The sequence below is a fragment of the Argiope bruennichi genome, chromosome 6 (genome assembly GCF_947563725.1).
Source record: "Argiope bruennichi chromosome 6, qqArgBrue1.1, whole genome shotgun sequence".
Taxonomy (NCBI): Eukaryota; Metazoa; Arthropoda; class Arachnida; order Araneae; family Araneidae; genus Argiope; species Argiope bruennichi.
Window position 1 is genome coordinate 121,283,385 of NC_079156.1, and position 20,372 is coordinate 121,303,756.

Consider the following 20,372-nt stretch of genomic DNA (forward strand, 5'->3'; position numbering starts at 1 on the left):
TTTAGCTGATCGTCCATATGAGAGTTCGTTAAATGTTAAGAAAACACGTATAACATTTCTGCTTGCATAAGTGCTCTTTTCTTCCACCAGTTGAATAAAGTTCCTGTTGAATATGGCAACAAATGAACCCTTTAACACTGTCTTTTGTTAAACTTCTCTGCTCGAGACGAACAATTCTCATCCTTTCATCCCGTTCCTTCTATGCAAAAAGAAAAAGACGCAACATTGAAACCCGCATGCTGTTACGTTGCCGTGGCAACGAGAAGAAAGAGAGGGTGAAAGTTTAAATGGATCTCCATTTGGCGATCACTCTTGGCGAAAAAGAGGCGGTTTCCTCGAAAGGTAACCCTAATACACCTAAAGCTGAATGCAATCAGTGGCTCTCGCTCATAGCACATGTCAGCGTGGTACGCAATCAACTTGTAGCTTCCTTTATGGAAAGTTCTTATGTGAGTGACTCACGCGATACTGATTTTCTAAAACACGGGGGTGAGTGGACTTGAAAAAGACTAAATAAATATCCAAGAGGAAATAAATAAATAAAAAAAAAGATATATAATAATAATAAAAAAAGAACGACAAATCAAACAGAAATTGTACTTTAATTCGGAGTGTTCTGAAGTGATTGTTTTCTTTTTTTTACCGTGAGGGATTTCTTTGAAAGAAAAGATCGTTTGCGAAGTTTAAAGAATAACTGCGACCGGAAGCTGTGGGAAAAAGTGTTGAGTGTGTGAGGCAAAAAGAGGAGAGCGAAATTCGAATGCCCACCTCGCCGGTGTCTCGTATTGTTTGGTGTTCGAAACGAATTCGGGAACCATGGGGCAGCCAGGTAAAGTGCAGACGACCCTGCTCACCCCCGTTGATGTGGTGAAGGCGGAGTGGTTGTCGAAAAGCAGCAACCGAAGCCCCGAGATGTTGGCCGCTAAGCCACCAAAACCGAAAATAATTGAGATCGCAAAAGATCTACCGGAATATATCATAGATCCTGGAACAAAAACCACGTACTTGAAAGGGAAATTCCTTGGCAAGGTAAGAAAGTGATTATATTTATTTAATTTTACTAATTATTATTATAAAATATTTAAAATCATTAATGGAAAATTTCTTAAGAATCACTGAATTTGAAGTTTTATTAAAAGTGTTTGACTACTGATAAGTAATTTGTTAAGTTTGATTATTTGTTAATAAAAAAAATTAGATATTTTAATGAAAATCGTTTTATTAGATTTTCTAACACTCAAGTTTTCTAAAATATTTTTTGTTTTGTTTTAATTCTAATTAACTATGGCGAGGTTGTTAAGTCATATTTATAAATAAATATTACGAGGTTAAATAATAATTAAATGACAAAATCATTTTTGTTAAATTCAGTGTTCTGATGGTAATTCGTTAATATAATAATAATTAATATTAAAAACTCCCAAATATTTGTCATGTATGGTGTTTGATTAAACGTTAAAGGTAAATTAATTTTTTAGATGCAGAAAAATTTTATCTAATATTTTTTTGAAAATAAATGTATGATTTTTGATAAATAACTTTGTTATATTTAATGATTGCAGATTAATTCATCAGAACTGTTTAACAAAAATCGTTTGAAATATTTTGTTTGTTTTGTCGTTGATTCTAGTTGATAATGTCATATTTGTGGTAATTAGTTATGAAAACACATATTTTATTTATGTAAATACTTAATATTAATAAAATGTCTATGTTTTATTTAAAATAAAATAATTTTTAAATCTTTTTGTACCGATCTGAAATATTATGTATTCCAATTGCAATTATTGTGAAATTGCTGAAATAGTGAAGTGATATTCACGAATATTTTAATCATTGAATGCGCGTGATTAAATAATAATCTTTATTTAATAAGCTTTTAAAATTATTGTGCTATTTAATTACATAACGCTGAAGTGCCATATTTTGGAATAAATAATAATAAATTATTTTTATCAGTTATTTTTTCTTTTGTTTATTAAATAATATGCGTGAGTTGAGTTTTTAATTTCATTATCATACTTTTACTCTATATGCTATCAGTTAGATTGATTTCCACCTCATGGTGTTTATGTATTCAAACATTTCTTTTATTTTATAAATTTTATTTTATCAGTTAAAGAGCCATGTCTGTGATTCAAACGATTTTCTGTATTGTTACTGTACATACTGAGTATGTTACTGATTTTCTTTTTGATTCTTGTGAAATTCATGTCATTTTGCGTTCGATCTTTCATTCCTATCGATTTATATAAAAGAACGATGGTTATATGAAAACAGTACTTTTTTAACTAAGAAATTCTTTTTAAAAATTTATGAGAGACATATTTAAGTAAATCGTCGTCCATGGATGATTTTCGATTGTCTTTGAAACTTTGCCATGAATTGGATGTCGTTTAAGATGGGTTCAAATTTTTTTTTAAAGTGGGAAAGGGATTAAAGTAGAATTATTAGGTTTCAAAATATAAGGAGTTTAAAATTCATACTTATAGCCTTTTATAAATCTCCAAACGGATTTGACAGGAAGCAGGTTGAATTGTCATTGAAATTTACAGGAAAAATTTCGTCTAGTATTATACTATTTATATTGGTTAGTTTCATTTAAATTTATTATACTACAACTCTTAACATATAACTTATGGTTACTCACACATTTATTTTCAAAATTTTTTTAAGAAAAAGTGTTTTAAATGTTTGCTTAACGGCCATATTTAGGCATCTTATAACCTCAGCCAGTGCAAACCCTTCTTTTAATAAATTTAGATGAATTTATTTCACATTTCAACGAATTATTAATTTGATCAACATGTTTATTATTTATTTCCTTTCATTTTTTATTTTAGTTATTTTATAAAATTATATATTTTTTATTTATTTTTAATATATATGGGAAAAATAACTAAATTAATAAAATTCTTTAAAAAATAAGCTATAGTTATTAGTTAAGGCTTTTTTAAATTAAAATCAAAAGCAGTTAATTATGATAAAATGTTAGGAAATTATACGATAGATGTTAGGAAATAATAACATTTTAACAACATTAAAAATTATTATTTTGAAGGACATATCAAGTGCAATATAAACAATTAAACAAATAAATAATATTCTTATATATTTTAAATGAAATAGTTAATAACATCTTAATTTCTTTAATATTTTTAATTTTGTGTGAACACACTTTGTAGTTCTAATTATTTATAATCCATTTATCTTTTACTTTATCCAAATGCATTTATTTGGAAAGTAGGTAAATTATATATAATATATATGCCTGTGGTCCTAAGAAATTATTTTTTTGTTCAATTCGCTCCTGTTTCTCTGTTAACAATGAAGATATTTAAAGAATGTTTGTTTAAAAAATCACATAAAGTGGGAATTTTTTTTATATTTAACTTTTGTTTCTTCAAATGGCGATGAATTCTTCACTTAAATGTCCAAGTACAAATATGCCGAGAATTATTTTTTAGTATCAACCGACTATGTCATTTTTTCTCCTCTGTCAGTACGATGATCTTGAAATGTCTTTTCTAATGTCATTCTAATTTCCAAATAAATCTAAAGAATAGTTTGTAGAAAGTAGAGTCGAATTTTTTATTTCATATAAATATTGATAGTTCGAATTTTATGGCGTTTGATTTTCATTCAACGAATGCTAATATTTATTTTTGGCTTGATCTCACTACACCTTTAAATTCTTAAAGGGAGAAAAACTAATAATAATAATAACTTACAGTGGACGATTTTTTTTTTTTTTTACTTTCTTCGTTGTCGAGGAAGATTCGATTAACGATCGTCTGCTAACTTGAATATTCGATTAGTCGTTGGGTTTTCGCTAACTTGCTTATTCGAACGCCATGGCTCATATTTCATTGGAATTTAATTAACATCAATAAATATTCTCTTTTGATTACTGACTGCTTGGAGCTATCGTACAATGTTTGTTCTGGTTACATATTGACACTGTTGACATTCGTTTGGAATTAAATTACAGTTACGCTTTATTTTGGCGCTCTTAACATTTTCATTAGCCATAATCCAGATGTTTAATTTTGTTTTTAATCTTTTATATGTTATTCTGCGGATGCAATAGATATTGAAATAAATTTCTGATATTATTCTGCTAATTAAATAATTCTAAATAATAATAATAATTCTAACTGTATTTAAAAGCAATTCTTAGAATTAGATTCTCAATGTTTTTCTTTGTTATTCTAATGATTCTTCGTTTTGAATGACGTTAATCATGACTTTAATTAATTTGAATAATTAAATTACGTATTTTAAAATTAATTTGGATAATTAAATCATGTATTTGAACAGAAGCCGTGAATTTTCATGAATTATTGCATTCCTTAGAGGAGTACGAACATATATTTCTTGATTCATTCATCCACTCATTGATTTGTACGTTTTTGATATGAATTATCATGTATATTATATAGGCCATATTGTATTCTGATAAGATATTGTAGTATCATATTTACTTAGAATTTAACTTTTTATTTTTGTTCAATACAAAATGTATCTTACTTCAACATAGAATTCGGAAGATGAATGCCTTATCTCGATCATTCATTTTTAAATTTTTGCATCATGTGGTATTATAATCATTATGTATTTTCATTAATAGAAGATTTGATATTCGATCGACAATTATAAATTTTCATAAAAATCCTCATTAAGATATGAAAATTTTTTCTCCTATAGAAAAATGAAACGAAAGACTATTCAATTTTTGTTTGTTTGTTTTGTTTAATTGTATTTATTTCCGTTAGAATCATTTTGTTTATAAAAGCCTTGAATGTATTTATGCTGTTCGAAAGACAAATTGTTTATATATTAGAATCATCTTTATGCCATTTGTAACATTAAACCTTGCTTTTAAACAATTCTATGGATCGTCCTTTAGTCGAATGTTTCCTGCAATTCTTATTTTGAGTCATATTTTTTTTTCTTTCTTTAGATATTAGGGAAGTTTCGATTTTTCAAACTTTAGGAACGTAAAACAATTACAGGTAAAACTCAGATAATAACAAAAAAGACCACTGAGAAACAGTTAACATAAATCGTTTACACTTTTTGGACTTCAAAATAGACATTTCTTGGAAATTGTTTTTCCGCATTCGCTGTTTAACTTTAAACTGTTTTTTAATTGGCTCATTAAGATGAGATTAAAAATAGTTTAAATTAAAATTAATGGAATAATAAGGAAATTTCATCATTTTTTATTTTATAGTTCTTGTACATTGATTAGCAAATTAATTGATTTGTCATTTGAAGCTTAATCACAATAAATTAATTCTCTTTAGATTTATAATTTTGAATCTGAGATAATCCTGAATTTTTGATACGAAAGCTCTTCTGGGATTCAGCAACTATTTTATAAAATGATTACATTGATGTAGTATTTTCGTTATAAATATATCTCTCAACTTTTCAAACTTGCTACTGTGTCATTACTAGAAAAGTAACTGATACAGAGGTAAGAGTTTATTATAGGAATTACGTGTATGTGGGTCAGTTAGATTCTTCCTTTATAACCTTGAACCTCACAAATACCTGTGAGGCTCGGGGTCGCGTTTGGATTGTCTCTCCCACGGTCTTTCAAACCCTGAGGTAAAAGGAATTCTTGGAAATGACTGATTTGGAGGCGTTGTCTCTTTACTTCCCCACGTGCATGCTCCGACATGATTTTCTAGCACCGAACATGTGATTGTTAACTCATTCCTTACTGGGAGATTTTAGAACGTTCTATTTTTAACCATTTCGGAATGCGGTGCAGCGCGATCATTCTTGTAGTTAATTGTTTTGGACAATATTAATTTTGTGTAATTTAGAAGAAAGTGCAGTACTAAAAAATGTTATTGCAATAATATTTATTAGCTGAATACCATCTATAAATTGATTTCGTGGTGTGTCACGTGATTTAAAAGTCGTTGAAAATTCTAAAGAGCAGACGATTTAAACTACAGCTACAAAAAATTTAGGAAGCAGATGAATTTTTAAGAAAGAATTTTTTTAGATTTTAATTAGATTTTTTTACTAACTAAATAGTATATTAAAATTTAAATAATATTTCTCAAAGTATTAAGCTTATTATCACTCACATTTAATCTATTTATAATGTCTGTCTTACTCTTTACTTGTTCAGCACAAGACCCCCCCCCCCCGAGTGCATCTTTCAGATTTTATTATTATTATTATTGTCCTTTTTGCTTAAATTTCACTTCGCCATTACTTAACTCGGAGAAACTTTAAGGCAGTACCGAAGAATACATTTTTCAATGCAGGCCAAGCCCTTTTTTTCCAAATCACGGAATGTCCATAATATTAATCTCAGATATCTCTTTTAATTTTACAAATAATTCCATGAAATTTTTTCCTATGATTTATTATAGTGTAGCATTTTTCTAACTGTACCGGTCTTTTTTTTTTTTTTTTTTTTTTAGTAACTTTTTTATTTTATCGTTAAAATCGCTGTAACCTGTCTCAATAAATCCAGAATAGTCGCTTGATTTTATGTACATACATTAAGTATATACTTTTTCTATATATGCAAAACATTTTGAATTTAAGAAGCATAAACCGATCACCCTATTGTTAGAAATGTGATTGAAATTGAAAAAACATCAAAAATTCTAGAATGCATTATAACAAACAGTTAAATATTCTTAATCCTAAATGTTTGTATTTTAAATATAATTGATATATTTAAATAGCGATAAATATAAAAAAAAGTATAGATTAAAAATTTAAACCTCCATTTTGACATTTTGTTTAATGAAACTAATGTTATTTAAAATTCAGGCGTTTTAATTTCAATTTGAAACATTTTTTACAAAATCCTGATACATGTAATACATCATTCAAGCCTTAGCTATCTAGTATGGTTTCTTAAACGACCCGATCATAATTTATACTATGTGTTATTCTAAGGCCTAGTTTAGGCATTTTTAATTTCTTGCATACGAAGTCTGTAATTGTCAAAAAATTCGAACCCGAGATTTTGACGAATCTCCACATTTCAGGCTTCCCCGAGTTCTAAATTATATCTGTCTGTGACAAAGATAACTCAAAAACGCTTAGAACTAGACAGGTGAAATTTAGCACCAAATTGGTATTTAGTATATTAATGGTCAAATTTCTAGATTTTAAACGAAAGTCATTCAGAGAAAATCTGTCTAGCTGTTGAATTACAATTTTGAAGTGATAACTACAAAACGAAGAGAGCTAGATGGATGAATTTCAGTACATAAATTTAACATCTATAGTGAAACACATTAAATTCTGCGCCAAATCTTACTAGAATTAACCGTCTCTCTCTGTGTGTATTTTCAGAAGCATGTAAATGTGGTAGTTCAAAAACGTAATGACAGGTATGTCAAAGTAATATTAAGTAAATTTGGTATAGGATATTGTGACACTACAATTGTAGTTTTGTGTCGAATTTTAGTTTCAAACGGCTGGAAAAAACGCAGATTTGATTTTCTGATACTCTTAAACGCATGCCGAGGTGTAATTACAAAAAAAAGAGAGAGAGAGAGAGAGAGAGAAACCAGCACTTCCCCATTGATCACGTGATTGAGTGACAGCACGCGTAAAAATGCTAAATCCCCGCCAAAAATTAATATTTCGTATTTATTGTACGAAAATGCCATGCAAGGTGCTCTCTGAGATAACACCTGTGTGCAAGAAAGTTTTAGGAAGACCACTGGGTCATTTATGATTTTTTTGAATAGAACTGGCATTATAATGAAGCATCTTAATAAAGCAGAAATTAAAGGTTTGAGTAGCGTTTATGGAAGCAAATAAAACAGCATTTTAATTGTATTGTAATATTCGATAATGGCCTGAAAATAATCCAGATGTTATATTATTGTCCTCTAAATAAAAGTTAATCACAGAACCAATGTTTACAAATAGTTGTTTCCATGCTTTGTAAAACAAGGTTCAAACAACTACGTTTTTCTCAACTACGCATATACTCATTTAATTAATTCCGGGCATTAATCCTTGAAAACCTCGTAAATGTTTTCACGGCTCTTTAATAGATACTTGTTTTTACTTTTTTCTTTCTTACACTTGACTCGTTACCATCAAAAGTATTCAGAAATTAATATATTAACGAATTTCGGGATTTTTTTTTCATTCATTTGATATGCCGTGTTCATTAAAACTTCTTGAGATATCAAATATTAGAGTTAAATATTTTATAAACTGATTGTGTGTCATATTCTTCATATAATATTCATTGAATATGGACTAGTTTGGAAATTATTTTTTCCAATTTAATCCAAGGTTTTTCTGAATATTTTAGAAAAAAAATAATAAAATGATTCTTCGCAAATTAATAAATATATTCTTGAAATCTACTAAAAGATATTTTCTTAAATTATTTTTTAAAACGCCCATTCTTTGCATCAAAACTTATTTATAGAAAAAAATAAAACAAGTTTGTCAATTTTCATTTTAAAACAAATGATGGAAATTGATTGGAAGACAATTCAAATTTTATATGATATCCCTTTGTTAAGCGTTTTATTTACCAAATAATAAATATGATTTAAAAAAGGACGATGATTTAGATTCATGGGGAGAGGATTGAAAAATATTCCCTCTAATTGTTTTGATAAACGAACTTTTAATCTATAGTAATTAGTTGCCTTGCATTAAAAAACGTTGAAAATTAGTTTATAATTCTTGCTAGCTTATTCAATACTTCTACATAATCCAAAAATAATTGATTTTTTTTTCTTTTTCCTTTCAGCTTCCTTTAAAAATCGTTTGCTTTTTATTAGAAAATCACTAGAATTTTTTGAAAAAATACAGTTATTAATTTTTATTTCCGCAGAACTGTTCTGCAGAACATTTTTAATCTTTCGTGATTTCTTGTTATATGTTAAAAGGCTGAAAGTTAGCTTGATATTTTTTCAAGCCTATTCAATCTAAGGTTGATTCTGTATGCACAAAAGGAAGATTATTTGAATTTTTTTATTTCTGTCAGTTACGATTTCCGGAGAAGTTCGTTTGTTTTTATTTGAAATGGGCGAATCGAGGTGTTTCTTTTTTTCAAAAGGTGTAGGTGGTAGGCGTATGGTTGTCTCATAAGAGAATCATTAGTTTCTAGGAAGAAATAAAATAATGAGGTAATGCAAAAGTGAGAGATGAAAAAACAGTTCACCTAAGGGGAAATGATGTGCAGAAAAACACTGTGAAATTGCACCTGCTTTCCGTGTTTGTTTTTTTTGCCGCACCTGCTTTGTTGATTATGTAGATATCTTGTATCATGTTTAGGATAAGTCGCTTGAAGCAATTTCGTGTCGACAGTTCACACTTTACTTTTCCTCCCTCTTTTTAAAATAAAGAAATATTAACAAATTTTCTCTTAAGTTAAATATAAATCTATATTTCAATATTGCCATTTCTATATTGTTTGTCAAAAAACTTAATAATAATTTTTTATAATTTTGTATTCATTATTGTTTTAATACATTGAATCATCTTTAGTTCGTTACTTAGTTGTATGTCGTTTTACCTTGGTATGATTAATTTCTATTTATTTCATTGTTATAAACAATGTTTATAATGATAAGGTATTTGATACTGTCTCGCTTATAATTATAAAAAATTTTTAGGAAAATAAATGAATTAAATCAAATTATTTAATCAAAAATCGACATCAAAAGCATAGACAGTGTAAACTTAGATAATTTTTTTCGAAATAAGATTCAAATTTAAACTTGCAAATTTTTTCAAAAAGAAAGCAAAACACAAAACTACTTTATAGTGAAAAGAATTATTTTAATTTTCAGCTATAAAATGTTCTAAAATATTGTGATATATTCTTCAGCCACCTTATTATATATCCTTCTTCGAAAGTTAAAAAAAAACTTATAAATGATTACTTGTCATAAAAATAACATTATTAATATTAAGTGTTCTTTAATTATTCGGTAAAAAGTAGGCCAACATTAAAAAAATTTACTAATATTCACCAATTTTTTTTATGCATAATGAGCTAAATCATTTTGAAAATTTATTAAAAAGTTGACCTATTCGATTATATTCTACATGTAAAATACGGAATTTATTTTATTTTCTACTGAGTTTTGATTGTATGCTGTTATTTGTTTTTTCCGAATGGGCCAACGTAAGAATTTATTAAAGAAGTTCTACTATATTTTAGTTCGTGAAAATTGGCAATCAATATTGTTTTATATAATGGACCAAACAATCCATCATATTTTGTTATGAAAACTAGAAAGAAAAATCAGTTATTATTAAAAATATTTTTGTAAAATTACATTTAATAACACAATTTTGAAAATTTTTGCTACAAGATCTTGAATTCATTCAAGATCTTTTCGTAAACCACAGTTTGAGAACCTCAGATTCAATAAATATGAAATGATTAAAATAATTACATACATAAAAGGGTTTATTTGACCCTAAATAAAATGTCTAAGGAATTATGACTTGACTGATTATTAAATTCAACTATGTTATAAATTTTTCTTTTTACAGTACACTCCCGATTATCCGCGGAATTGGGTGGCGCAGCCTCCGCGGATAACAAAAATCGCGGATAATCCGAAAAAAGCTAAAAAACGGGTATAGCAAAAGAGAAAACCGTCATTCCAACTTTGAAAAATCGTTTTATGTACAATAAAACGTAAAATAAACAGTAGGAAATGTTTCACTAACGCTTAATATTTCAGTATATCACTCAAAACTTACCAAAAATGCATCTTGTTAATGAAAACAGAAAAGAGCTTTGTAGTTACGAGATGCGTCAAGGATACACAGAAAAATTAATACATCTGTACTGTTTTAATACTGTAATGTATTATGTAATTACAAAAGCATAACTGTAAAACTACGATTTTTTGAAGAAATCAGTCATTTGTGTTTGCTTCTTGCTTTGGAAGCATTTTCTCTTTGCTTGAAAACAAGAAAAAAAAAAAAAAACTTAGTGCGGCAGGCGCGGATAATCGTGAGTCTACTGTACTTATAAATAATAAAATTTATAGTCAATAAACGGGTGAAATGCCGAATTGTGTTGTTCCAAGTAGGTAAGATAAGGGTTTGTAGAAAGTGAAAGACATACTCTTTCTATTCTATAAAATAATTTTGAATTTTATCATTTTAAGGTTCAAAATATTGTTATTTCATGAAATTTACTTCGATCCATTGTTTGCAGATACGCTTCCGTGATTTAGTAAAATATCTTTAAAATACAGTATTCTGACATACATTCCTTTTTGCATATTTTTATAAATTCAATTTATCAATTTATTTCTTTCCTTCTGAAAATGACGGATCAATGCTCTGCTCAAATATATATACGTGATTTATTTATCTATAAATTTGTTTCCATACATTGTGCGTGAGCGTATCTCACTATATCTCAATGCCTGCTTAAAAATATGGATTTAATTTTACTGAAGGAATGTTATTTTTACTGGAAACTGCATTGCTTAGAAATAGAAATAAAAAATAGAATTAGAAATAGAAAAGCTTTTTAAAAGATCAGTAATTTTTATTTATTTATTTTACGTGTTTTTTTTTTTCCTGCTGGAGACAAAAATGTTTTTGAAAATTTGTGAGCTGTTGCAACTATTAGAAGTGGGAAAAAAATTAGAATTACTGATTAGTATTTTTTATAAAAGTGCAAATTTAATTATTATTCAAGTTATTTTAATTCAACGACTGCCAAACTGAGTATTGTATAAAGATTGCTTACTTAAGAATGTAATGACTCAGTTAATCAGTGTTGCCTAATTGTGACGATAATATAGATTTAAAAGAAATATTTTTGAATATTGTTAAAAATTATTATTAAATAGTAAAATGTATGCATTTCTAAAATTAAACGTTCGTCATTCTCAGCAAAATATATTATTTCTTTGTATTAGAATAGCATTCGATATTTAGAAAATGTTAATTTCTACAAAAAGCTGTTAGTTTTTGAAGTTTATTATCAAAATTTGAATATTTTACTAATATTTCGTTTATTTTTAAAACCGGAAATATTACTTTAAATGATTATAGAGTATTTATCAGTTTAAGCTGAAAGGGATAAAGCAATTCGAATTAATGAATTATATTAAAATAAATTTTGCAAAAATAAAGAACTACCTATAACTTTGATGCCTAATTTTATGAGTAGTTTGTATTATATAGAAATCTATTATAAAAATTACTGCATAAACTTCATTCGAATTTTCTTTACATATATTATGAAGTATAAGAAGAATTTTATGTGCAATTAATAAAATGTTTTTAATTTTAAGTTATTAATTTAATCAATAATATTTATTTTAAATATATAGTAAATATTTTTAATAATTGGAGATTTATTAATTATATAGTGTGTTTATTCATCGAAAGTATTTTATCTTTATTGCTATTGCTTTGAATGAAAATTTAACGATTTAATTCATTTTATTTATTTGTTTCTAAGTTTTCCCTCTTAAAATTTAATTGAATTACTTTCGGAAGTTTTTTAAAAGTCATTTTAGATTGTCTCTAATATTTCGAATAACAATAGCATATAAAATTATAAGTGATAGAGGGATTTTTATTTATGTATATAAAATAATTAACTAACTTTAAATAAAAGATATTAGCTATAATTTAAAAAAAATGTATAAATGGATATTTGATATAAAAATATTTTTTTACATTAAAAATATTTTTCCTTGGCTCCAAAGAAAGTTTCTAACCAACATTTCAATTTTTTTAAAAAAAATAAAGAATTTAAGTTTACCTGATATACATTATATAAAAGAATAATCCAAAAATATTCCAGTAAAATAAAAATAAAATCCTTTTGAAATACTTGTTGAATTTACCAGACGATCGCAGAGAAATAAAAAAGAAATTAAATGTCACATCAAAAATAATTGCAAATAACCAAAATAAGTCAGTTCTAGAAGCATTCGCCGCTTCATCGAATTTCCCCTTTGACGAAACCTGATTACACCAGATTTCTGAGCGCATATGGCAGTTTCAGTTTATTAGATAAGAACGAAAGGGCCATTATTACCCATTAATTTCGTTTGGTCCGTCGCGCGCGATTGCAGAAAATTCTTTTTTTTTTTTTTTTTTTTGGTTTCGAAAAACCCTCGCGGACACTAAATCACAAAAATCATTGTCTCCCAGAACGAGAGAACTGCATTAAACCATCGGTTGCGTGTGAATCGTGGTGCTTGATTGGCTGTTTGATTAGAGGTCGCGGATTGGATGACTCTTCGGCAGACGATAATGCTAACAGTTGCCATTTCTTGAAAGCGAATTAATCTGTCCGAATAATATTTAAAAAAAAGTTCTTTTCTGTTGGATACTTTAGGAATATAATAGGAACAATTTCCTATTTGTCATACATGCTACATTTGTGAAAGATTGAATGGATGCTAATGATTGTTTTGATGTTGGTGGTTTATTATTAAGAATTCATTAAAATTTTATCGTTTGTTTTATTTAGATGAATGAGTATTGATGAAGAACGTTCGTCACTCCCGTTGTTGCGTGAAGTTCGATTGTTTGAAGCGACAGATATTGTTCATCGATATTTCAACGGGACTTTATAGGTTGCATGTCGATTGATATGACGTTATAATAAGAAATCTTTGCACGTGTCTCTCGAACTGTTTGCTAATTATAGAGAATTTTGAAAGTTCGTGCTTTATAATATTAATACGTAGTGATAATGTGACTGTAATTTAAAAATGACTGTGATTTATGTTAATTGTAACCATTGAAAGCTGAAAAGTTTTACGGTCTTAGTTGTAATTCTAATGTACAACCTTCCTGATTGGCATATTGAAATAGGTCTCATCTCTATTTTGAATACACCGTCGATTGGGATTGTTTTGTAAGATCATAGAGATAGATAACCATTTGTATTCGATACGTAATGAAAGCTTAATCATTGGCATGGTTGTTAAGACTTTTAAGACTTAAGGTTTACATAGAAGATTAAGCAAATGATAGGCTAATTATAGTCCACGGATTAAATACAATCTGCATAAAGGTTCTATTTGGTCGAATGCAGATTTTAATATTATTAGCATAGAAATTGCATAACTGCTAAAAATGTTATTTTTGTAACAAAATATAACTTCTAAAAATGTTATCATATGATCACTCGTTGTATTAGTATTGAGAAATTTTTAAAATTCTTATTGAGTATTATAATAAATGGCATTGGCCTTGTATTTTTTAATATTTTGTCCATCAATGATTTATAAATCAAGTCGAGTCTTTTATAAAGATATTGAAATGGGAATTTTTGTAAAAATTGCTAAGTTGGAGTAAGGTCATGTAATTTCTATTTTTTCCCCTTAGTGTAACAAACTCGTAATTTTCTTTTTTTAAAGGTTTTTAAGCGGTCATCTCTAGGTGTCCTGGAATTAACTCAATTTTTGAACTGTGTGTTATATGAAATTTTCCGTGACATCATCTTCAGTTTCCTGTTGATTTAAAAAAAAGTTAAATGGAATTAATTTGATGGCGTATTGTTTAAAGTAGATTAGCACTGTTAATATTATTTAACATTGTTCGTATGGTTGTTAATGAATTTTTTTTTTTTTACTTTTCGTATACGAAATATACTAGAGAAAGTATTGTAGTAGTTGAGAAATTTAAACGCGATATTTTAAAGAATTTCCAAGTGTCAAACACATTTTTTGGGAATATGTCAGTTTGCGAATACGATAACTAAAACGCCTTAAGCTAGAAGAATAAAATTTGGTATGTGGTCTTAAGGCCAAATTTTTAGATTTCTGTCAAATTTTGAATGAGTCCTTGAAATTTATTTACCAGTTTGTTTGATAATAACTGAACTGGATCTATATCAAATCCAAAGAGCTAGGTAAATAAAATTTGGTATATAGTTTTAGTATCTATAAGATATATCCGTACCAAATTTTGAACCAGATTCGAAAACAAGCTGACTGCTTTTCTTGTTATCAAAATTGTAGTACTTTGTCAAATTGTGGCCTCAATCGACTACAAAAAGAAAAAAAGTCCAAATCAGTACTTAAAATAGTACTGACAATTCCTCCAAATCTGTTTTCACTACTCTACAAAGCACAAATCGTTCATTCGGTGGATATTGGAAATAAAAATTTGAATACTCGTGGTCGTGTCCAAGGCTCATAATTTTTATTTAGGTGGGAGAGGTTACAACAGCTGTATCAGCTAATAATCGTCAAATTACATTTTTATTAAAGAAAATGCGAGAAAATTACAAGGGAACCACAAGGAGACCAAATTACAAGGATCCTTTGGTTTTACAATTATAATAACTTTAGTTGCGAATATATAAATGAGCATACAATATACGTCATTATGAACTTCATCATCATTTTTTTAACACTTTGTACTTTGTACTTTGTACTTTTTAGTACTTTGTCAAATTGTGGCCTCAATCGACTACAAAAAGAAAAAAAGTCCAAATCAGTACTTAAAATAGTACTGACAATTCCTCCAAATCTGTTTTCACTACTCTACAAAGCACAAATCGTTCATTCGGTGGATATTGGAAATAAAAATTTGAATACTCGTGGTCGTGTCCAAGGCTCATAATTTTTATTTAGGTGGGAGAGGTTACAACAGCTGTATCAGCTAATAATCGTCAAATTACATTTTTATTAAAGAAAATGCGAGAAAATTACAAGGGAACCACAAGGAGACCAAATTACAAGGATCCTTTGGTTTTACAATTATAATAACTTTAGTTGCGAATATATAAATGAGCATACAATATATACGTCATTATGAACTTCATCATCATGGAAACAAAAATCTATCATCAATATCACAAACTCATCTTTTTAATCGGTTCTTATCAAACCTATTTGCTCCAGATTTTAACCCTTTATCTACTGTGTTATAAATTAATTCAAAAAACGGTAAACAAAATATTTTATTGATTTTATTGATAGCATTTTCCCAACAAATTATTCTTTACAACAAACCACATCCTGTATTACGTGAACGAGAGCCCGACGTTCAAATATTGGCCCAGTTTTTCCTGAAATGCTGCCACAGAGAGCAAAGCTGTTCGATGAAGTTTTGATTATGCTAATTCCGTGATCACGAGTAATTTTCTATTCGATCCGATTCACGATATCCAGACGAGAGGTGAATTTTTTATGCGCAGGCAGCTAATTCATTGAAAGATTGCGCTAAATGAAAGCTTGTAGGTCAGGTTTTCCCAAAAGGTAATAGATTGCTCCCAAGATAATTGGGATAGCATACTGAACTGAGAAGATTTTTTGTTTAATATTTATGTAATGAATAATCATTGTGTAGCTGATGAAGTTCCAATTATTTGCAGTTTGTTTTGGCAATCGTTTTGATTAAATGTAGTGAAAGAACAAATGTCAAACACATTAAATAGAACGGCTAATTTTTTATACTGAGAGATAATTGAATAGTATGTGTGCTACCAGCGAAGTATGATACACCAGCATTCTATAGAATGGGTAGGCATTATATATAATGCCGGACTATATGCTTGCTATTTACTATTAATTTATAAAGTTACTTCATATTATGGAAATATTATACGTCATTATAAATGTATTTTTACAATCACAAATGAATAATTTACTTCACATTTTTAATGTTTTCTTGATCTATGATTGATTTTGAATATTTCAAAAATATGTATCAAAAAAAATTCCAAAAACAAAATGCAATACTTCTTTAAATGATGCGAAATTTCTTATATTCTGGTTATTTACTTGTAATTTATAAAGTTACTTCATTAAACTTCATTATATTCAAATTTTATACTTCATTATAAATGTATAACAAGAATTGCTTTTCTTTTGTTCTTAATTTAAGTAATAGAAAAAAGAAAAAAAAAAACTAATTCTTCCCTCTCTTTATTTTTTGAAGATTGGAAAAACAACTATGTAAAACAATTTTATAACGATCTTCATTAAATTATATTTTACAGATATAAAATGTAATAATAATTTACTTCAAATTTTTGACTGAATTTTCTATAATGTACCCCCAAACAGTATATCCTGAATGACTTTTAAGAATAAATAATATTGTCACAAAGTCAGTTATAAACAATATTTGTTAAAACTTTATTTACAATATTTGTAATACTTGAAGAATATTAAATTTCTAAAAATCCACACACATATATATGTATGTACGTATAATTGAATCTTCTACTACATATGTTACCGGCAAAGTTCTATAGAAGGCCTAGACATTGAATGTAATACCTGGCGTTTTTAGGCAAAGTAAGAAGTATGAGAATTGTTACATACTTTTCCTAAGCATTATATAATATAATATCTAGGCATTCTATAGAATGACAAATGCGGTTTAGGCAAAGTATGAAAAAAGATCCTGATAAGGCTATTATATAAATAACGTGCATTCCTCAAAAATGCAAATGTTATTTTGAAAAAATAATGAAAATGCCATTAAAATACGTTTCATATATTGCCGCCTATTCTTATGCATTATATGCAATACCGGATTTCATACTTTGCCGGTAACATATACAAGAATTCTTTTTTTTTAAATTATTGCTTCAGTTATTAAAGTTTTTCACTTAATTTTTATTTAGCTTTGGGTTTTAATGTATGATGTCTGTATCAGAATGTTTTATTTCAAAGTGGCCAAAGTGATACGGAATAATTGTATTAATTAGCAGATCTGATTGTTCTGTTGTAAAAACTCTGATTACCACAAAAAGCAAAATTGTGAATGTCTCCTCTATGCATAAAAGCATAAATAGTAATAATGTTTGTAATCGAAAATACATTCACCGAATCATGAATAATTACATTTTTCCCTAACGAATTTTTCGAACACATTGTATTTATTGGATGACGTCATGCATATCTAGTTTTGAACATAAACTATAGAATAATTAAGGCCATGAAATTGTAAGAAAATTATTTACCTCTGTAATAATTTTTTTTTGAATACTTTAGGAATCCCCAAAAAGAATTTTGTGTTTAAATGGATTTATAATTAAATTAATTACTGAAAAATGGCATTTAAACATTTTTTTGAGCGATGAAATTTGATATGTAATTATAACAAGAAATTTCTAAATTTTTATGGAGATCTAGTCGAAATTTGACTGACGGACTGACTGTCTGTCTCTTTGTATACGTGTGAGCACGTTAATTCTAACACAATGAGCTGTTTGAAGGAAATTAGAATAGATTATTATTATCGATATGTATCACCGGAATTGCTGTGAATTAAATTTTAGACCAGATTTGTTAAAGGGGCGGGATTTATTACTTCGTATATTCAAATATATGACTGCATGATAACTTAAAAAGGCAGATAAATAAGATTTAATGCCCCATCTTGTGGCCAAAATTGTAAACCAGTGTTAAATTTTGGGCTTAGTTAGTGAAAAGGAAGCGCAAATGTGTCTTCCCATGTCGTTGCTCGAGAAAAATGAAGGATAGAGCGCAGTTGCGAACTGTTGTGATCTTCGAGGATTTGTTGCCGCTTTCCCTGCACTATTCAAACACCCTCTATACGTTCGGGGGATGTAGTGGATATTAGAGGAAGACAGAGAGGTTGTTAAATTGACTTTGAGAAAATCGTGGGAGGAATAATATACATTCAGATGTTGCAGAAGAATAATACTAAAAGAATGTGTTTATTGTCTGAGTTTGCTGGAAAATCGAGAGATAAAAACCTCATCCCTTCATGTACATGAAATGCCTCTCGTAGTGAAATAAATCGAAGTTTAAATGCCAAACATTTCTTCTTTTCGGCCATGCAACCGCTAAAATATATTTACATATAAATATTGACGAGAAAGTTTTTTTTTTTTTTTTTTTTTTTTTCATAAAATGTGCGAATTTTTACTTTTCGCTGTCATATATTTTTCGTCCTCATTTTTTTCTCTATTTTCACGTATCTTTATTCAGGATTCACCCATTCATCATTTTCAATTTTTCATTTTTGTTTCTCACACAGATTTGTGCGATAATACCACTCTTCCTTGTTGAATGAGAATTGTAGGTCATCAAGTAGTAAAAACAACCGAAGAAATCTGATTGTTTATTTTAAATTGCTTCGAAAGGGAAATGTTTGATTCAATCCTCGCACAGAAAAAATGCAAAATACATGAAACGACACTATTTGTTCTTGACACTGGAAAGTTAGGTATTTGCTTAGAAAATATCACGACTTAATCCATTTTTATTAACTGCCATTGTGAAAATAATATTGCTTAAGTAATCTTGTTGGTTCTTCGTTCTGTTTTATTTTGTTTTTTGTAATAGGTTAAATAAATTCAAGTACAATACAGTATAGTTTCTTTCTAATTAATAGAGGTTTCATAAATATAATTTAAAATGTTATAAAATTGCTGCATATATAATTGCTCACGCAGCAAAACTGAATATCAACCCAATCCTAATCGAAAAATTTATTATGGATGTAAAGTACGATACAAAACAAATCGTATTCAAATTATCGAATAAATCAATTATTACTTTTTAGTACACGTAGTATTGAGAAAATATTGCAATCACCAAAAAATTCGAACTCGAGATTTTGACGAATCTCCTCGTTTCACACCTCCATGAGTTTGAAAAACTCTTTTTTGGAAAATGTCAGTCCTGTCTGTCTATGACTAAGATAACTTAAAAACAATTTGAGCTAGATGGTCAAAATTTGGTGTATGGTCTTAACACAAATGTGCAGATTTTTATCAAATGTTGAGCAAAATTTGTTCTGAGGAAGTCTGGCTGTCCGAAGGTTAGTTAACACTACAATCAGAGACAGATAAAATTCTGTACACAGATTTAATTTATTATTTCATTTTTGTTTTATAGTGTAGATTTCTGACTAATTTTGAGCAAAATGCAATTACGGTTTACTGTCTGTCGGTCTGTACTTTCAGAAATATGTAAACGCGATAGTTCAAAAACGCCAGGACTTAAATATACCAGATTTGTTATGGAGTTTGACTACGAGAGCAGTTTTATTTTAAATCTTCGTTTCAATCGTTTGAGAAAAACGTGTCTAAAGTACAAATTCGATTTCCCTATACTATTTACTGCATGCCAGATTTCGATTTTCCTATACTATTTAATCGCCAACAATGACACGATAGATTCATTAAAAATTCTAAATTCATGCCAAACGTTAATACTGCGTACGTCAATGCCATGTAAGGCTTTCTTTGGTATGACAGGGGGCCGTGGTGGTCTGGTGGTAAAGCCTCAGCTTCGGAACCGGAGGGTTTCAGGTTCGTGACCCGATTCCACCGAAGAACCGTCGTGTAAGGGGGTCTGTTGCACGTTAAATCCGTCATGACCAAACGTCCTCCTGCTGTTGTGGTGTGGTGTGGAGAG

The 20,372-nt window shown here is 28.3% G+C and overlaps 1 protein-coding gene across 1 annotated transcript in view; it reads left to right on the forward strand.

Annotated features, from left to right (window-relative positions):
- Nucleotides 1-388: 388 nt before the first annotated feature.
- The window catches only part of LOC129972450 (serine/threonine-protein kinase PLK1-like), a 231,199-nt gene continuing 211,215 nt past the window's right edge, over nucleotides 389-20,372 (forward strand). The window contains exon 1 of the mRNA XM_056086592.1: nucleotides 389-1,029. Within this exon, the coding sequence (XP_055942567.1) occupies nucleotides 817-1,029 (213 nt within the window). The 5' untranslated portion in view covers nucleotides 389-816. The remainder of the gene's footprint in view (nucleotides 1,030-20,372) is intronic.